Genomic DNA, 14,513 nt, shown 5'->3' on the forward strand with positions numbered 1-14,513 from the left:
TGAGGGGCCTTTGGGGAAAGTGAAAATGTTCTAAAACTGATTATGATTATGGCTGCACCATTCAGTAAAGTTACTAAAACTACTTAACTAGACACTTAAAATGGGTGAATTTTATAATATGAAAAATATATCCCAATAAAGCTGTTAAAGATAGGAGAGGAACAGTAGGGGAAACTGTGTGAGGGGTGCACAGGAATTCTGCATTATCTTTGCAACTTTTCCATAAATCTAAAGCTATTCTGAATTTTAAAATGTATTTAAATTAAAAATAACAAGAATATGTTTGTGGATTCATACCTATCTGTGTGAAAAGACACAAAGATGAAATGTGTAAAATCTCATTACAGATCAGCATTAACAGATGAACATTTGAGACAATTTTGATGATATGCAACACTATTAGCCCCAAATAAACAAAATGTTATCACCCCCAAAAGAATTCCATTATTTTCATTAGTACTTCCATATTACAAAAAAGTGCTCAATTATTATTATATTTTTAATTTCATCAATAAATATTTGTTGAAATTTGTTTTCTCCCTTGTCATATAAGTACTTACAAATTATCTTCAATTTTGCCTTCTGGCCCACAAAACCTAAAATATTTACTATCTGGCTCTTTACAGAACCCTGTTCTACACCACTACAGGATAAATATAAACATAATCTGTCTCCTTGAGTGTATGCTTATCATTACCTAGTTTTGGCATAATGCCCTTAGTATAGATCCTATCATTCTGCCTTTTGGCCCACAAAGTCTAAAATATTTACTATGTGACTCTTTACAGAGAGGGTGCCAAGCCCTGTTCTACACCATAAGAGGGTAAATATAAACATAATCAGACTCTCTCTTAAGTGTATTCTTACCATTACCTAGTTTGGGTATGATGCCAGTCTGGATATGCCCTATAAAGGATAAACCTTGCATCTCTTCTGCTATGGCACTATTGAGGATTCCCATACATAAAAACACGAATTAGCTTATTAGTTCTAGCAAAACTTCGATGTCATCGTTATTATCGTGATATTAAAGAGCCAACACCATACCACAGTGTCAAGATGACCCTCATCAAGTTGTGATGTCACCACGCCATGGACTCCCTGAGATCTCTTAGATATCAAGTAGCTCCCATGGCATCACACCCTGCCTTTGGCATCACCCTGGCACATCACCTTACTACGGTGTCATATGCTACCACTGCTGTGGCAGAATTCTGCCCTAACGCCACTCCGCCGAAATGTCAGAATAATTAACCCCTACTTCTTTCCATTCCTTTGACGGCGGCAGCAGCGAGGGGGAGGGTGGCCACAGGAGCTCAGGAGGTAGTACTCAGCTGCTATCGTTTTCCCTTCCGCTTACCACTGCAGGTCAGGGCCCCGGTGGGACAGGACTTTCTGGTTCCCAAAACTCTCTTGCCATGACCCCACACCCATTTCGCATCACCGACTCAATGCCCCAACAGCGACCACCCAGCCCGGTTCTACACGAAGCCGCTCCCCATACCTGACTCCATTCTCCAGCTGTCATCCTGGGCCAATTCCACCGGCCACTTGACTACGGCGGCCGCAAGGGACCCTGGGACTCGTAGTTCCGCGCTGCTAGGGGCAGAGTCGGAGAGAGCAGCAAAGGCGCCTCCCCTCCCGGAACTGCACTTAAACTGCAGCTCCCAGTGGCGTCCTGCGATGCGAAAAGAAGCAAAGGAATAAGAGAGGTTGGTGATTGGTGGAGCTCTAACAGCTCTTTTGATTGGCAGTCAGAGCCTGCGACGTGAGGCAGTCTTTGGTCAGGCTTCACCCAGGTCCTGGGAAAGCGAAATGGAGGGGTTTGTGTCTAACCTAATGGTCTGCAACCTGGCCTACAGCGGGAAGCTGGAGGAGTTGAAGGAGAGGATCCTGGCCGATAAATCCCTGGCCACTAGGACTGACCAGGTAAAGCAGCGCTGGGGCTTCTCCACAGGCGGCGGCAGCGGCGGAGAGCAACGTGGCTGCCCGGGCTGACCCAGCCCAGCCCAGCCCAGCCCAGCCCAGCCCACCGGGAGGCCGGTTCCGAGAGGGCCAGATCCCCGCCCCCGCCGCCCCATCCTTACCCCGGGGTCACCTCAGGACTCGGGATCGCGCGGCCGGATCTACCCCGTAAACCGCCAGTGTTGTTTTTTTTGGCCCAGTATTTAGCTCGCTGTATTTTGGATATTTCTAGAACGTTTAGGGCGTTTCTCATAAATGCCCGATCTTTGAGACATCCGTGAGAAGGAAAGTTTTTGGTGTTTTGAAATGGGTTTCTTTGCTTTTATTAATGATTTTATTCGATGGAACACGTGTAACTGAACGCCTCAGCTGGGAGCTGAGGATACAGTTGGATGGAAGCAGACGCTAATAAAATAATCCCAAATCATATGTCCGATTATAAATTGTCGTAAATACTTGAGAGAGAAGTTGACCTGGGGCTTCTTGCAAGGACATGTCATGGAAGGACCTCATTTAATCTCGTTTAGAAAAGCCGAATGTTGTCATAACTGGACCTTGAGAGCTTGTTTGGAGGTTCTAGCAGGGGAGCGCAGCTACTCGTATACCCTTGACCGAAGAACGGTCCTCCTCTATCGGGGAAGGTCGTCCTCTTCGACCGAGCGCGCAGCTTCGGGAGGGACGCACATGGAGCGGTGAGGGAGGAAGGGGACACCCGCCTAGCCAGCCAGATCAGCCGAATCAACCCTGGCGATCAATGGGGTGACAGATGTCGCAGCCAGATCGCCCTCACATCCCGAATGTTGTCATAACTGAAAAGGCATTGCGAAGGAGGGAAGGTTGGCGATGGGGATGAGTGGGATTTCCCTGGGGGATGAATGGGCATTCTAGGCAGAGGCGGAACAAAAGTGAGTGCTCTCATGCTTTCACCCTGAGTTTCTAGAAAGATTCTCGGTGCCCTCAGTAAGCCAACAAACATTTATAGATTGCTTCCTATTTGACAGGCACGGTACTAAGCACTAGCAAGACTGTATCACAAAGTTACAAATCTCCATTTTGTGTCTTTGGGAAGAGAATTAGAAGTCCGGAGACTTTTTTCTGGAATTTCCCTTCATTGCTCAACCTGAAAATGCCTTTACCTAGTTTACCTTCGTTTTTTAATGAATATTTAATACTTTAGATTTAATTTAACAATATTAAATTAAGATTTAATGATACTTTCTACCATCCTTCATCAAGTCAATGGCATAAAAAAGGGAGAAACTATTCAAGATCAAAAGACTTAAGAAATAAAACAAACAACTGCAGCTTATAACAAGCCAACTGCAAAAAGACATTTAGGGGACAGTTGGGGATATCTGGGTATTTGATGTGAGAAAGGAGTTAGTGTTCATTTTAATCAGTGTAATAGCTGTGTAGTAAAATATTTTTTAGGTACTCAAATTTAGGGAAGAAAAGTGATAATATTTAAGATTTGTTTTTAAAAATCTCATCAAGGGGAAAACCAGATGAAGCAAATATGGCAAAATATTTATAAAATGTAGGTGTTAGGCATATGGATTCATTTTAGATTCCTTGTATTTTTTTATGAGTGAAATTTTTGTAATAAAGTTTAAAATACCATTTTCTTTTATATAGGGCTAAGAACAGTCACTGCAAAAAACAAAAGAGATTCCCTTTGAGAAACATGACTAATTCCTAGCTTATTGCTTTATTTAAAGTCATGTTGCGCTCTAATTCTTTGTGTGGTATGTTTTTTAAATGGTTATAATCTCAACTAGTTTCATGAACATTTCTTTCCCATAAGATACATTTGTTCTTTCTAGAGCATCTAGAAAATTCAGAGCAGACAGACAGGGGTTTGTGTCCCAACTTCACCATTTACTAGCTGTGTGACCTTGACAGGTTGCTTACCCTGACAAGTCTGTAAAATGGGGATAATATCCACCATATAGGATTACCAGAGGTGGTACATGTAAAACTCTTAGCACAGTACCTGACATAAAAGTACAGAAATAATGTAAACAGCCGAAGCTCTATTTCTGCCAAAGCACTGAAATCAGTTTTTTACTCTGTTGCTTTCATGGCTCTATTCTGCCCAGAATTACCTACATTCATTGATGTATTCTCCTCATGTTACTAAAACCTGGGTCTCTTACGTAAGTAATATGGGTTAAGGTTACCTACCTGAGGATCCAGTGCCCTCCATTTCTTGTTTCCTTACCGTAGGTTTGCTGGCTCCAATATTAATTTTTTTCTGCTTTCTTGCCTTAGCGCTTCTATTTCTCTTCAAGAATGTTGATCTTATTGCTTCTCTGTTTCCCGTGTAGGACAGCAGAACTGCACTGCATTGGGCATGCTCCGCCGGACATACAGAAATTGTTGAATTCTTGCTGCAACTTGGAGTGCCAGTGAATGACAGAGATGATGTGAGTGCTAGGCAGAGTTGATAAATTCCCAGTTATCTTTAGACTCCAGACTGTGTTTACTAAAGCCCAAGTATGAAGCTCACAAGCAAATTTTAACCTTTATGACTAGGAAGTTACAACATGGCCCTAGTGACCAAATACAGGACTGGTGGTTGCATTATTTCAGAATATTCATTTTGCCATTCATAACCTGTAATTTAAAGTAAACGTGCAGATCAAGTCTTATTATGATGACCCCTTAAGAGACTACAAATCCTTCTTATTATGTTGGAAATTGTTTTTGATGAATATTCCCTGAATAATGAGGCCCTAGAAATCTTTTTTTTGTTATATAGAGATTTGGTGTAATGGTATTGGTTATATTAGGATAAGACTTGTGAAGAACAAGGATTGAAATGTTTTTGTAGGCAGATTCCTTTTCAAGGATGCTAAATGAAGTAATATTCATAATGGCAAAAAAATAAAAACAGTTTAAAGGAGGAACAATTGAGTACAGTATGTATATCCACATAATAAAATAATATGCAACCAAGGAATTCCTTGGCGGTCCAGTGGTTGGGACTCTTCGCTTTCCCTGCTGAGGGCACGGGTTCACTCCCTGCTCAGGGAACTAAGATCCTGCAAGCCGCCTGGCGCAGCCAATATAATAATAATAATATGTAGCCCATAAAGTTATGATTCCAAAGAATGGCATAGAAAAATTCTCACAACAAAATGATAAGTGGGCGTTGTGGAAAATGCAACTCACGGAACTTAACATCCTATGATCCCAATTTTTAAACACATTATGATTAGACTTACGTATTATTGCCATGTTACAGGATTATGGGTGCTTTTCTTTTCTTTCGTATATATCTGGTTTCCAAATATCCTGCAGTGCTTAATGAGGGAAAGAGAAAGAATATTATTTTTTTAAACCATTTACACACAGCTCTGTAATTCCTGCCTAAATGTTAGCATTAATCCTTGTGCCTTTTCTCCCTGGTTTTTGTCCTGCCCACCTCTTTTGCAGGCAGGTTGGTCTCCTCTTCATATTGCTGCTTCTGCTGGCCGGGATGAGATTGTAAAAGCCCTTCTGGGAAAAGGTGCTCAAGTGAATGCTGTCAATCAAAATGGCTGTACTCCCCTACATTATGCAGCTTCCAAGAACAGACATGAGGTAGGGTTCCATTCCTAGGCTGCTGGTTTGAGTTCTAAACCTATATGCAAACACAAATAGATCTCCGCATTGTTTTTTTCTCCATCTTCCCAGATTGCTGTCATGTTACTGGAAGGCGGGGCTAATCCAGATGCTAAGGACCATTATGAGGCTACAGCAATGCACCGGGCAGCAGCCAAGGGTAACTTGAAGATGATTCATATCCTTCTGTACTACAAAGCTTCCACAAACATCCAAGACACTGAGGGTAACACTCCTCTGTAAGTGACAAGTAGCAGTCATTTGTATTCTACCTGACATCAGCCCTCTTGCACTAATTCTTACACGTCATTTCTCTTTTTATTCTGCTTATAAATGTAATACATGTTTATGGCAAAAAAATTGGAAGTACACAAAAGTATAAAGATAAAAATTCCAAATGTCTGTCATCTTGCCACCCAGAAATAACCACTGATAACATTTAATGTATTTCCTCCCTATCTTTTATATGCAGATGTGCACACTTTACATACACTTTTTTTGGTAAAATTACGACCATACTGTGTATGTAGTTTTATATCTTGTTCTTTTCACCTCGTAGTATATTGCGAGCATTTCCCAATGTTAATAAATATTTCGAAAACGGTTTTGAATGGCTATCCGCAACTCCATCTTATGGATGTGACATAATTTAATAATTTAATAATTCCCCTATTACTGTACATTGAAGTGTTTTTGAGTTTTCCACTATCATAAATAATGCTACATTGACCAACTATATACAAAAATCTTTGGCCATATTGCTGATTATTATCTTAGTATGGAAGATAGAAGTAGAATTGCTGGGTCATCAGATCCACATATTTTAAGACAATTGCTGTATATTCCCAAATTGCTTCCAGAGGAGTTGTATCATTGTACCCTCCCAATAGCTGTTTGAGAGTGCCTGTTACCCCCTCACCAATACCAAAAATATCCTTTTCTTATAGGAAAAATGCTATTTCAGAGTTGTGATATACATTTTTTATTATCAACGAAGCTAAACATTTTTAATGCCTATGGCTAATTATTCCTTCTCTAAATTATAACTTTTTGTGTCCTTTTCTCTATTTCCTTTGGAGAATTAACTTATTTATAATTTCTTTCAGCTTTTTTTTTATTTTAATTTTTATTTATTTATTTATTTGGCTGCGTTGAGTCTTTGTTGCTGTGCGGGCTTTCTCTAGTTGTGGTGAGCGGGGGCTACTCTTCGTTATGGTGCACGGGCTTCTCATTACAGTGGCTTCTCTTGCAGAGCACGGGCTCTAGGCACGCAGGCTTCAGTAGTTGTGGCTCATGGGCTCTAGAGCACAGGCTCAGTAGGTGTGGTGCATGGGCTCAGTTGCTCCACAGCATACGGGATCCTCCCAGACCAGGGATTGAACACATGTCCCTGCATTGGCAGGTGGATTCCCAACCACTGCGCCACCAGGGAAGTCCCAACTTATTTATACTGATTTTTTTTATGTACCCTTGACTTGACATAGTACAAATATTAACTTTCTGTCATGTTAGTTGAAAATATTTTTCCCAGTTTGTCTTTTCATTTTGTTTATGATCTTTTTGGAAATGAGAAGCTTTCAACTTCTATATATTCAAACCTTTTAATCTTCCCTCATAACTTGAAAGTGCTTCCTTGCCCTGAAATTAAATATTTACCTGTATTTTATTGTAGTTCTCTTTTTAAACATTACATTGGTTTGGTTTAGTTATTGTTTTTCATTTAACTCAGATCCATCTGGAATTGATTTATGTATGACCTGAAGCCGTCCTCTACCTTGATATTTTTTTCTACAGTACTTGGCCACTATTCTTCTTTATCGAATCTTTTTTGAACCAGAAATTCTATGAGTCTTCTTTTTAGTCCAAAGTAGGATTCAATTTTTTTTAAGTATTGTTTTCTTAATTCTTAGTTTACAATTTTTTTTTCTGTAGTTGGGAATGACTATGTTTAGAACAACATGCATATTCTAACCCTTTTCTGCAAATAAGAAGTGCAAGGTGGCCTGGAGGAAAGTTAGGAGTCAGGCAGTATCAGGTCCTGGGAAGAGCCTATGATTAAGGAATAACTAGATGCTGTTTACCCAATCGAAACTCAGCCACTAAACAACTATATTAAATACTTGTATTAAGTAACTTGGAGAAGTTACTTTCCTGAGTCTAATTTCCTTATCTGTAATGTGAAGATAATAATTCCTTCCTCACTAGATTACTGTGAGGGTTAAATAAAATAACATGTTGCCTAATACCCTACCTGGTAAACCGTTAAGTGCCTGACAAGGTTTCCCCTCACTTAATGTTCAGCCATGTCATCATAGGCAAAGACTCTAACGTCTGTCACAATTTCAACTGTAAAATGCTAACTTACAAGTTGTCTATGATAATCAGATGATATAAAATTTTTAAACTGCTTTTCCAAAATTTAAAGCACACAGATTGCTATTAGCAGATTATGTATGGGGGTTTTTCTAAATTCTAGCCCGGAATTATTGCGTGGTGTTTGGTGTAAACTACTAATCTCCATAAAATAAGGACGTTGTTCCTTAGGCTGGCATTTAGATCACTTCTGTTGTAGCAGGACCAGAATTGTGATTTATGATTTGGTATTATAATGCTATTCCAATGAATTTTAACTTATAAACAGTCTTCTCCATGAAAATCAGTTTTCCTTTCCAGATTAAACAACTTTCCAATATAACACCACCTAATAATATGCAGTTTAGACTACCTGTCTGGAAGTCTTAACCATTACATAGAATTGCAAACGATTAATCGGTCTTTGTGGTCCTTGATTTCAGACACTTAGCCTGTGACGAGGAGCGAGTGGAAGAAGCAAAACTGCTGGTGTCCCAAGGAGCAAGTATTTACATTGAGAATAAAGAAGAAAAGACACCCCTGCAAGTGGCCAAAGGTGGTCTGGGTTTAATACTCAAGAGAATGGTGGAAAGTTAAGCAGCTTGGATTTATTGTTACTTCGTATGTTTTGTGGTTGTCCCCTAATGTCCTGGAAACTAATGTCCTTGTACACAAGACATCATCTATGAATGAGGAAGTTTTTTCATCTTCCTAGTCTTATAAACATGTTGACTGCTGTTTCTGCTGAGGTATTTCTTAGCTTACAACTTGCTTTCCAGGCGTTGAATAACTGTTGAGATTGTTCTACTATTGTATATTGTTCTGTATTGAATCTTGATTAACTTTGAGTAAGTGATTCTGTGGCTGTTGTGAGTCTTCAGCACCCTGCTGTGCACCCTCCTATCCGCCTCTGAGGCAGAACCACCCAAATAGCACCAGGCCAGTTGTTTTGCCAAATGTTTCTAGGTGGATTCTAGAAGGTTCCTCCATGCAGTTGAAACACATCATAACTCGTTTTTCAAGCTCACTCAGAGACCTATGCCAAATATTTCTGTTTTTTCCAACAGTGTGGTTTAATTTGTTTTTGTTATAGGAGGAATACTTATGTATTGTGAGGACCATATTTTCAATTTGGGGGGCATGCTCTCCAAGTTTGGCATTCATAAACACTAAAATCTTGAAAAATAATAGCTTGTGTACCAATGTATGTTTTTAATGAGCTATTTCCCTCCAAAATAAAATGTATTGTTTTCAAAAAGGAAGTTTTGAAATACCTATATTGTCATCCTGTATTGAAAAGAATGTCAAGCTTGTTACCGTGATGTGTAACAAAAATGTATTTTGATTTGTATTTCAGAAACTAAAAAAATAAAATGCTGAGAGAATCTCCAAATTCTTTTTGCAAATCAGTTAGACACCCACTTAAGCCTTTAAGTCCTTTACAAAGAATTTCTTAGTTTTTGGTAGCTCTAAAGTCAATAAAATTAGTGATGCTTTAACTGCAGCTGAAATCTCTAAAAACAGTAATCTTCTCAATTGCTAATTAAATGTGGAGGAAGAGAAAATAAGTGTAAACTTGATCTCAATTTAGGGAAACATTTTAAATGATTACTAGTCATAAAATCTAATGAACTCCAAGTGACTCTTCAAATTATTTTTTAATTTGAATTTTATGCTGCAGATGTTGCTTGAAATAAGTAATCGAAGTGAGTCCACAAACTTCAATTAATTTGGGGTCGGAGACTTAATGACCAGTATCTAAAATGAGTTTTGTACACACAAAATGTGTTGTTGCTATGCAAACCCTTTTACATAAGTATTTTGAGTGATGAGCTTTACAATTATTAATCAGGGAAGCATATTCTTATGGAAATAAACTTTGTTTATTGAATGCCAGCAGTAGAATTGATGACAGGGGAAATAATTTCTTATGTTTTTTAGTGTGATCAAAGAGTAAAGTTGTATCTAATGGGGACTGTTAGGACTGAAGGTATTCATAAGTACTGAGTTTTATTGTCTGAGGTAATAGGCTTTGTGAATGTAAAAGAATGCTCATCTTAGTTCCTTAATAAATAATACAGATGGAACCAGGCCTCAGGTAATTTGTAGGCTATTGGCATTTTAAATGAAGTGACTTAACATTTCAATCACTGATTTGTGTAAACTAAGGATATTGATCAGATTGTTACCTGTTCCCTATAGGAAACCCAATAAAAATGAAGCTGTTTTCCATAGTGGCTGTACCAACTTACATTCCCACCAACAGTGCAGGAGAGTTCCTTTTTCTCCACACCCTCTCCAACATTTGTTGTTTCCAGATTTTGTGATGATGACCATTCTGAGTGGTGTGAGGTGATACCTCATTGTGGCTTTGACTTGCATTTCTCTGATGATGAGTGATGTTGAGCATCTTTTCATGCGTTTGTTGGCCATCTGTATGTCTTCTTTGGAGAAATGTCTATTTAGGTCTTCCGCCCATTTGTGGATTGGGTTATTTGCTTTTTTGGTATGAAGCTGCATGAGCTGCTTGTATATTTTGGAGATTAATCCTTTGTCCGCTGCTTCATTGGCAAGTATTTTCTCCCATTCTGAGGATTGCCTTCTTGTCTTGTTTATGGTTTCTTTGGAGGTTCCTTAAAAAACTAAAAATAGAACTACCATATGACCCAGCAATCCCACTACTGGGCATATACCCGAAGAAAACCATAATCCAAAAAGAAACATGTACTGTAATGTTTATTGCAGCACTATTTACAATAGCCAGGACATGGAAGCAACCTAAATGCCCATCAACAGATGAATGGATAAAGAAGATGTGGCACATATATACAATGGAATATTACTCAGCTATAAAAAGGAGTGAAATGGAGCTATATGTAATGAGGTGGATAGACCTAGAGTCTGTCAAACAGAGTGAAGTAAGCCAGAAAGAGAAAAACAAATACTGTATGCTAACTCATATATACGGAATCTAAAAAAAAAAAAAAATGCTACTGATAAACCCAGTGACAAGACAAGAATAAGGATGCAGATGCAGAGAATGGACTGGAGGACACGAGGTTGGGAGGGCCGGGGGTGAAGGGGAAGCTGGGACGAAGTGAGAGAGTAGCAGAGACATATATACACTACCAACTGTAAAATAGATAGATAGCTAGTGGGAAGTTACTGTACAACAAAGGGAGATCAACTCGATGATGGATGACGCCTTAGAGGGCTGGGACGGGGAGGGTGGGGGGGAGTTGAGGGAGGGAGGGAGGGAATATGGGGATATGTGTATAAATACAGCTGATTGACTTTGGTGTACCTCAAAAACTGATACAAGAGTGTAAAGCAATTATATTCCAATAAAAAAAAAGAAATGAAGCTGATTCAAGTTCGGCAGTTTTTACAGTTACTTTCAAAATGAACTCAGGAAAGATGACAATTTTAGTTGTAGAGCTTAACTAAGAATATAAGATAAAAAAATAGGTAAAGAGAAGAGTGGGAAAAATTACATTCTTAAGTATCTATGGGAGGGAATACACAATTTCAGTGAGGTTCTATGAGATTCACGATAATTCTGCATTTTGCTTTGTAATCTTTGACTTAATTTAACTGTATGACCCCAGTGTTTTGATTTCCCAGTTCAACTATGCCAGCTACATTGAATTCATTACATGGCAGTGTCTTTTGCTTTCTGTTTCCGTACGCTTTTATACTATCAAGCCCTGAAATCCTTCTGTTGGCAAGTTTGATATAGTGTGGGAGCTCCTTACTTTGGGGTGTATAACTCCAGTTTCATAGTTCTTTTGACTGCCTAAAATTGGAGAAATTTTACGTGCATTTTTCTGGGAAGAGAGGGTTCAGTAGCTTTCATCAGATGCTCAAAGGGATCTGTGACTTCCCAAAAGGTTAATATTAATATTCAGAATATTGACTCAATTATCAGTAGATGTGGGTTCTACAAAAGTAGAGTACCACACTTTATAAATTTTTACATCCATTCTCCATCGTAGCCATTAAGAAGGCAGAAATCATCTCCACTTTACAGAAGAGCAAACACTGAGAGCTAGAACTAGAGCCAACACTAAAATCTAGCTTTCCTGGGTCCTGATCCATTTTCTTTCTGCCTCTACTTGAAAACAGTGGGCCAAATGGAAGGTACTGTGACATTTCGGTAATAATCCATTGGTTTTAACACCCCACCCACCAAACCCTGTGTTTTTCTTTAGGTTGTTTGGGGCGGGGGCGGGGGGGAGGCAGTTGGTTGGTTTCCTGGTTTCCCAGAGCCTTCATTCTCATCTCTGAATTCTTCTTTGTTCTTAAACCAAAGCTTCAAAGACAAGTGAGGTTGAGTCTTTATTGATTGGTTAAAACCTTTTATGAGACCCTCTAACCTGTTTTACAGCATGTAGACGTTGTAAAGCCACCTTTTATTACTAAAACTTGGGTTTGTTTCATTGAAATTAGTAGCTTGGTGCAGTTGAAGGAGCATTACACTGGGAATCAGAGAACTTGAGATCGGGTGTTGACTTTGTAAAATCTTAGATTATTTTACCTCTCTTCACTCAGGGATTCTCCTCTGGAGATTGGGTGAGGTTCTACCGGAATGACCCAGCTTTTTAAACTACATTTACCCCTTCCTGTCTCCCCCACCAAAAATATAATTCTGCATCATCTCCCACTTCCACCCCATCACTGTCAGGAGTGGACCATTGTGTGCATTACTACCCCCAGGTGCTGAGACTGAAAAAGTTTGAGTCCTATTGATCTCAAAGCTCCTTTCTAGCTCTTCTTACTCAAAGTTTATCAAACCTGAGTTACAGGCCAGTGTAAAAGCTGTAAATATGAACTTCTCAGTATATAATATGGGGGGAGAAGTTCACTTGGTACTCTAAAGGACATGGAAGATCTCAAATACATAGTTTCTTGGTTGTTGGTCAAGAATTACTATGTTTTAGTCCTTTTTGTTTTTCATTATAGATCACTCTTATTTGGAGGCCCTCTGCAGTGCTGTGCAAATTCCAGGCTTCTTCCCCTTCAGTCAGCAGACTACTGTTGATGATGACATGCAAGAACTTGTCATAATTAGTAAACCTATAATACTACATGAAGGCAAGAGCTAGCTCTGATTCTGCTCACCATTGTACCATCAGCCACAGTACCTGATTCATAATAGCCAGGCAGGAAATGTCCAGTGGGTGACAGAATGAACTGAATAAAAATTGGGCTTTAGCGTACCCTAGCTGCTAAATGCAAAAACAAAGAGGTGAGAGAAGTTCCTGGAAACCTTTTTGGGTGGTGAGATGTGAATGGTTAAGAAGCCAAGGCTGGTTTGGGGTTTGATTGGGACTACCCACTTAACTTTTAACTACCTGTGACAAAATAAAGCAGGTAGTACCCTATATGAATGAGAATTATGCTGAAAGGATTTGGCCAGAGCTTAAACTGTCAGAATATTTGAGTAATGACCTATCTCATTCCTTATCTTCTGATCCACTGATGAATAAGCAGAAAAGAAAAACTTTGTTTTGTTCCCTTATTGGAAATGTCTTTAACATAGGAGCCCATTTTCCTGCCCAAGTAAAATTTAGTGAACACAATTTTGTTATAATTCTGTATTTTATATGCTCTTAGGATTCATCACAAACATAAATATATGGTGTATTATGGATGTACTAATATAAGATTAAGGAGACTGGGATAAAAGTTGCACTGACCCAGAGTAGCCTTGTAAGTACGTGGAGTGGATAGATGGTAACCTGCATGCTTTGATTTGAGAGGGGCTGAGAGAGCTTTTTCCAGGAATATCTCACCTCTGGATTGTTCCAGTGCTTGAAATTCCACCATTTTTACTATCTTTGGATTAAAGAATTAGCTGTCTTCAAGAGTCCCCTGTTAAGAGAGAAATTTTCCTAAGAGAGCTAGCTGATTATCAACCTGAATGACATCACTGGATGATGAAAGATCACGTTCACTGGACAAGAACAGGACAGAGAACAGCCACCTTTTGAAAGGGTGTCAAAGGTAGAGATAGGTTGAGCCATGAGTCCTGCCTGAGGGACATAGACCCGAATGGGTCACTGAGCCAGTAGGTGCATGACAATCTTGGGTGTCTGGAAAATAAGATGCCAGAAGGCCAAGAAGGGCATTGAAAGGAGAGATCCAAAAATACCACTTCAGATTAACCTCACCTACTTCCCAGCCTTGCCCAGCTAGGGTGTCTGCATCGGCAACATGTACTCTATATCCCTAAATCTGGACCATACCCTCCATTCCTGGCAAATTCACTATGTTGATTTCAACTCAGCTTCCAGACGATCAAGATCATTTTGAGTATCCATGCACCCCAGGATGCATGATTTATTGTGTGCCTTCTGTGTTTTTATCTAAGTCACTAGTTCTTATTCTTGGATTCAGGGACTCTGTAATTTATCTAAAATGTACATGACACCTTGTGTGTATAAGCATTTTTCTAAGGAGAGAGGTCCAGAGTTTTCAGCATATTCTCACAAAGTGATCCATGGCCTCAAAAAAGGTTAAAAACCACTGATCCAACTATCAGCATTTTAATCAGAACAGTGCTAATAAGAGCAGAGCTCTATAAGACC

At 39.3% G+C, this 14,513-nt stretch overlaps 2 protein-coding genes across 4 annotated transcripts in view; one reads left to right on the top strand and one right to left on the bottom strand.

The window, feature by feature from the left end:
• Positions 1-1,661, bottom strand: part of ATG4A (autophagy related 4A cysteine peptidase) — a 75,267-nt gene extending 73,606 nt beyond the window's left edge. Inside the window, exon 1 of the mRNA XM_057717759.1 lies at positions 1,505-1,661. Coding sequence (XP_057573742.1) covers positions 1,505-1,514 — 10 coding nt within the window. The 5' untranslated portion in view covers positions 1,515-1,661. The remainder of the gene's footprint in view (positions 1-1,504) is intronic.
• Positions 1,662-1,747: 86 nt separating this feature from the next.
• On the top strand, positions 1,748-11,537 carry PSMD10 (proteasome 26S subunit, non-ATPase 10). 3 transcript variants are annotated; one of them, XM_057717764.1, is made up of 7 exons: positions 1,748-1,929; positions 4,293-4,391; positions 5,404-5,550; positions 5,644-5,810; positions 8,367-8,515; positions 9,479-9,491; positions 11,280-11,537. In XM_057717764.1, exons 1-7 carry the CDS (start codon positions 1,816-1,818, stop codon positions 11,368-11,370), a joined length of 780 nt encoding a protein of 259 aa, XP_057573747.1. In that variant the 5' UTR covers positions 1,748-1,815; the 3' UTR covers positions 11,371-11,537. The 3 variants fall into 3 exon arrangements, with proteins under 3 accessions (XP_057573747.1, XP_057573744.1, XP_057573745.1); XM_057717761.1 differs by lacking the exons at positions 9,479-9,491; positions 11,280-11,537 and having other exon boundaries at positions 1,750-1,929; positions 8,367-9,313; XM_057717762.1 differs by lacking the exons at positions 9,479-9,491; positions 11,280-11,537 and having other exon boundaries at positions 1,751-1,929; positions 5,644-5,731; positions 8,367-9,313.
• Positions 11,538-14,513: the final 2,976 nt, after the last annotated feature.

The sequence above is a fragment of the Hippopotamus amphibius genome, chromosome X, assembly GCF_030028045.1.
Source record: "Hippopotamus amphibius kiboko isolate mHipAmp2 chromosome X, mHipAmp2.hap2, whole genome shotgun sequence".
Lineage (NCBI taxonomy): Eukaryota > Metazoa > Chordata > Mammalia > Artiodactyla > Hippopotamidae > Hippopotamus > Hippopotamus amphibius.